At 39.4% G+C, this 6,035-nt stretch overlaps 1 protein-coding gene across 1 annotated transcript in view; it reads right to left on the bottom strand.

Moving 5' to 3' along the window:
- Positions 1-4,471, bottom strand: part of LOC138059990 (uncharacterized) — a 12,737-nt gene extending 8,266 nt beyond the window's left edge. Inside the window, exons 1-2 of the mRNA XM_068905655.1 lie at positions 4,090-4,471; positions 3,107-3,344 (exon numbers count right to left, since the gene is read on the bottom strand). Of these exons, the coding sequence (XP_068761756.1) occupies positions 3,107-3,109 (3 nt within the window). The 5' untranslated portion in view covers positions 3,110-3,344; positions 4,090-4,471. The remainder of the gene's footprint in view (positions 1-3,106; positions 3,345-4,089) is intronic.
- Positions 4,472-6,035: the final 1,564 nt, after the last annotated feature.

Raw genomic sequence — 6,035 nt, 5'->3', positions numbered from 1 at the left:
AAAAAATTGCCACAAAATGTTTTAAATGGTTTTCTGGCTCTCTATTAATAGCGCTCACGTGCATTTTAAATGGAGTATCGGGAAAGAAAAATTGTCAAGCTGATATTTGTTTCGTATAAACATACCTTTTCAAGTAGCGAAAATTTGTATAGGCACTACAAAACTTTTACTAACCATTGCCCGAAGGAACACCTTTGAGAAGCTGCAAGGAAGCCGCTGATGAATTTTGCACAAAAACCTCGGCCCCTAACACCGGAAAGCCAGACTTGGAAAGTTTTTCAGCGGAAGGCTCATTAAAGAAGAATTTCTAGAGCTTGCCCTCCCGCAGGTCGCCAGAAAGGTGCAAACAAGCTGATTCATGTCTGAAAAGAGTAAGGTCTAGAAGGTGCAGTCAAATTTTGTTTCTTGTATTGAGCAAACATTTATTCAAAACTTTTCCCTCACTCCCAAATAAGAACTTGCTGTGTCTTGCAATTCTACAGTGAATTACTATTAGGCCAATACGAGAATCAACATCAAAGAGGCACTTCCAGGGGTTTGAGGGAAGAAGAGAACATGGCTTATTTGAACTGGGGAACAGAGGAACAATATCAAAATATTTTAGGGAACAAGGGAAGAAAACCAATATTTCAATTTTAGGGATCAAAAGGCTGGGAACAAGTTTCAAAGTAATTTGGGGAACAAGGAAACACAAGAAAATATCTAAAGGGAACAAGGACTCCTCTCCCCAGGAGGCCCTCATCAAATGTTCTGCCTCTATCCAACAGCTCAAACAAGCTATTCCAACAATTTTTGAATGACCAACAGGAAAAGAAGACTCTCTAAGATAAACAAATTATTTATAATAATTATCACTTTAGCATGCAAAACAATGCTCAGATGCTTATGAGCACCCTCATGCCCATGTTTGTAAAAAAGCACCATGAAGTATTCCTTGCGGCTGGTTTAGGCATTGTTTCATCTTTCAACATCGGGCAAAACCAAATCAACTCCATTCTCAGAGGGCACTGGGGAAAGAGGCTAGAAGAAAAAACTTGGATTAATCCAATTCTTCCAAGGTAATCTTTACAGAATAAGATTGTTGAAGGAACACTTTTGAGTGCTAACCTTAAGCCTTTTAAAACAAGCGCAAACAATACTAATAGTCTTTAAATTCACAAAATGTCAAACAGCACATTTTATTCTCATATTCAATTAGCTTAGGCCGCAATATTCCTTAAAACTATGCAGAACTATTTACCATAAAATGTGGAACATTTCCTGCCTATCTAAATATGCTGCAAAAGGGCTCCAAAAAGCAACCAGTTAAGTTTTTAGATAAAGATACACAATACCTAAAAAATAAATTATTTGATGTGATTAAGACATTGAATGACCAAGCAATAAATAAATGGCAGCAATGTATGTTAGGTTCACAAAAAGGGAAAAAAATATTCCTCAACTGATGTTTCAATATGCATATTTTAAATTAATTTTCTATCAACAACTCAAGAGACTGACTTTTCACTGGCATTGATTTACATTTCCATTATAAGTTTTAAAGTGAATCTGGCAACCACAGTGCCCTATGATATTGGAAATAACTTAAACAAACTCTTTAAACTAACATTTTACAAGGGACACCATTGTTAATGCCCTGCGAAGAACAAAGATTAAATTGAAAAAAGAGTTGGTCTGGAGTTTATCCACAATGGACAGTTAGTGGCTGCATTCACCAATGTAGAGAACAAACACATCAAGTTTCTTCTCAAGCAACCAGGTGTTCAAGGAGCTATTCAATTTCCAAAGAACTATGGTAGTGTGCAACAGTACCTGGGTGAATTTGGGTACGTGGCCTAAAAAAATTGCTAATTCAATTAAGGATTCAAGTCCTTTCAAATCATCAAAGTTACTTTGCGCCACCAGGAACAAACGAAAAAATACAAGCAATGAAGACAAACTGCTCAAAAATGCACGACTCCCTTTGAAACAGCAAAACGGGCCGGGGATCCTGAAGTCACTAAAAAGTGCTGCATGCTACGTGGATGTTTGCAGAACGATCGCAAGTTGTAATCACTGAAAGAAAACTCCACTCCAGATCTGATAGATGATGGTCGTGCAAGACTCGCCAAGCACGTGGAACACCCAACAAGATTGTTTGTTGTTTGGCACAGCAGATGAACGAAAAATTGTTCCCCTCACTATTAAGTTCCAACCCGATAAGACCAATCTTGCCCAAATACAACAACAATTTGGGCAGCAGGCAAGCTCATCACAAGCCATCGAAGTTGGCATAAAGCAGCATAGCGCTTCACCTGAAGTTCGATCATGATGGACACAAACAAGAGCTGAAAAAACTTCATATGGTCAGACGGCCAAATGCGATTGACCCAACACTCATTAGAGCGGCTCAGTTATCGGACATCAAAGTGCTGAACAAACCAAGGGATTTCGTCGTAAAAATGTTCACTCAGCAACGTCTTCTTCCTCCACAGAATAAAGTTCAAAGGCGATCCTGGTTTTTAATCACATGCTAGACCAATTCATAAACTGGATAAAGTGGATTGGCAAATTGATTGCCAGAACAATGCGTCATTTCTGTCCCGCTGAGTTCAAAGAAGCGACGGTCAAGAGAAGGCTGAGCGAATGTCCACCGATCTAACCAATCCGAATGTAAACAATTGGCGTGACGTCGAATAGCACAAGGATAGCACAGTTTTTCCCGCTCGCTGAATTCTGATTGGTCAGTTTAAATTTCAGTAGCTTTCGCCGTATGCAAGGATTGACAAATAAAGAAACAAATTAATACACAGGCGAAGTTGCACTCTGAGAAAACAAATTTTAAAAAAAACTTTTCCCAAAAAAGCCATTTAACTGCACAGCGTTGCTTGTCTCGTCAATTCAAGCCATAGGAAAACGTGGGTTTTTTGTTTTTTTTGTTTTTTTTTAAATCTAAAACTGTACAGCGCTGGCCGGATATAGTTTCAGAGAAAAGGCCTATGAAGTGGAAGTAAAGTTGTTTTTTTTGCCCTTGAGTACTATCAACCAAAACCCCGAATGAGGTGACCACCGAGAACGTGCGAGCGCCGTATGCAAAACAACCGAAATATAGTGAAAAAATGCTCACCATCAGTACAGTACTTCTACATCAGTACAGTACTTCTACGCGGCATGTGATCTGGCGCTAAAAAGTAACAGGGAACGGAACAAAGGGCCTTTAGTATGGCTGATAAATCGATAAATCTTCGCTTCTCTGTTTGCCTGTGACCTCTTTGTGTTCTCGCAGATATTCTTTCGGCTGGTCACGCCATCTATTCTCCCCAACTTTGTTCTTGTGGTTTTAATTAGTCGCGCAATCTGCATGACTAAAAAAATAACAAATAATAAATTCGTATTAACAAAATCTTTGAAATTCCTCCCTATTACACAACATTAAGTGCCCTTCATGAGGCGACGAAAAAGGGTCAAGTTACCGAAAATGTTACACTGATAAAATTATTGTGAAATTATAAAATCATCAAAATAAGGTAGCCCATAGGGTGGCACATAGGGTAGCCCATGGGCTAGCCCATGGGCCCGGGCCCAGGTTTTGTCCACACCCCCCCCCCCCTCCAAACAGATGGTTTTGATCAACGATCACTGAAGCGTGACGGAAAATTTAGAAGTCGTGTTGAAAATTTTCACGGTCGAGTTTAAAATATGACTCGGCAAGTGGCAAAATTCGACGAGTATTGGCACAGGCATTTTAGCTTATAAAAAGTAACAATGCAGGAAAATTTGTCCGATGTATAGTTTCATCGACAACGTCAAGTTGAAAATTGCATGGTGCTACTTTGTAATTCGATGAAGCGAGTTGAAAATACACGGCGAGCAATGTCAAATAAAAGAGTTGAGTTTAAAAGCTGAAAGACGAGTGTAAAAACGTTTTCCAATGATGCGAAATCTGAAGCAAGAATGTAAAATTTTAAATTCGCCTATAAAATTCAACTACTAAGGTTAGAAATTTAAATTATGAATTTAAAATTCAAAAGATGAATCTAAAATTCAAACAATGAATTTTGGCGGGGATCGTACGCCATAGTGGACTTGCTACTGGTCGGGTTTTCTTACTTGTGTGTGCTGTTGAAGGCGATACCGTGGGACCCGATGGGCTCTCCTCAAGCTTCTTTCCCCTCTTTATGCGTGTATTCTCAGATTCTGAATGGTAGGCCCTCTGTTTACTATCGGACTCTCTGCAGAGAGTTTTGAACTCTTTAAACGTTGCTATTTTCCGAGCACAAGACCGGCATACAAACTGTGACAATCCGTCATGTTCACTTGCTTCCAGACCAGTAATTTCGTTGTATCCTTCCATGATCGCTTCCCTCTGGGACTTTTCGCCGAAAAGTAAAATGGGGCGATCATTAGAACTCAAGGGCTTGCAACAGCAGCGACAAATCTTCGTGTTTACAAGTTTAGTTGGAGTTTCCTGCGCCATATTCATTTAAATGACTGTGTCAACAAAATCGGAACAGCTGAGCGCGAATTATAATTATAATTCGCGCTCAGCTGTTCTGATTTTGTTGACACAGCCATTTCCCCAATTTTACTTCCGGTAGTGTACGCATGAGCAGTTTGATAAATGGAATAGCCAATCAACGTAAGTCTGAAAATTGATTATTCCAGAGCTCCGTGTCTTGGAACTGACCAAAAGACACGTGGGCTCTGGGAACGAGATTGCTACAAACCGTTTGTAGTAAATCAGAAAACAACATTGACAACAACACGAACAAACAAGCAAAAAGAACGTTGCATGACTGCGTGACGATCATCGTGGAACTGTGATTCTATCGTTTTTTTTTTTTTTTTTTTAACGAAGTGAATATTACGATGGGACTCTGTCTGGCAGTTAACGTGTATTCCATAAACTCCAATTTTAGCAATTTCGGAAATTCTCTTAATTTCGAACAACAAACTTCGATTTTCGGAAAGACAAAAAAACAAAGTACGATTTTAGGAAAAATTAAAATGCCCCTTATTAAAGAGCTTTCATAGCTTCCGTAGGTTCCTCAATTTTTTTTGACCAATTGCCACCATAAATGACAAAATGAAACAAAATTTTGGAAAAAAAGACACCCCGACCCCGACCCCGGCCCCGCGTTTTGGCTACTACCAAATTATTCAGCAACGACCTCGCAGCTCGCGCGTTTTCCCGCCATTCCCCGTTGTGCACCACCTACTTAAAATTCCTTCAAAACACAATCCTCGTCACATTAGTTGGGACACAAGTAATGTCCTCTGCTCTCCCAATGTTGGTTTTGCAAGATGACTCCTCTAAATCAGTGAATTCAACATTGGGGAGGAAGGATCACACCTAAAAGTCAGAATATTAGAGCTGTACATGGTGTCCCTCTTTATTTTGGCGAGAATTGTAGGTAGTTAAATTGAAGGACTTCTAGAACATTGAATCTTTTAAAAATAACAATAGGAAAATAGACCTAGCCTCATCTTTAAACAACAACGATAATTGCTGTAACCTCTGAAATTCTTAGAGACTACTGATTTATACATCTGTTCTCTTACTTTGTACATTTCACAGTTGTGTAAGAGACTCGCAACAGCTCGGGTATGACGCTAATTTCAGCTGACAATTGCCACATCGTTGCTTTTTAAATTTTCTTCACCGATTTGGCCTTTTTTACTGCCTCTAAATCACCGAATTCATGCGGCTGTACTGAAAGTGACTGCCTTTCTTCCATTGCAAAATGGCCGCATTAATTGTAATTTCTTCCAATTCGACTGGTGTACACCTTTTACAGTGTCCGAGTCACTTTGGCCGGGGGAAGTGTTGGTTACAGCCACTTTTTCTCTAGTTTGAAGTCTCCACTACGAAACAAACAGACTGAACTTGAAAAACAGGCAGCCGTAACTTACAGCACCGCTCGAGAAAACAAGGTTATCAAGATATTTTTTACACCTCCAGATCATTGAATCAAGCAACAAAAAATTGGTGTACTGTACGGCTCGTTGAATTTGCCAATTGAATCTCCCGTACTATCTGAGACATATGATTTAAG

The sequence above is a fragment of the Montipora capricornis genome, chromosome 8, assembly GCF_036669925.1.
Source record: "Montipora capricornis isolate CH-2021 chromosome 8, ASM3666992v2, whole genome shotgun sequence".
In the NCBI taxonomy this organism is placed as follows: domain Eukaryota; kingdom Metazoa; phylum Cnidaria; class Anthozoa; order Scleractinia; family Acroporidae; genus Montipora; species Montipora capricornis.
Note: the sequence above shows the minus strand (reverse complement) of the source record. Positions and strands in the feature narration are given on the sequence as shown.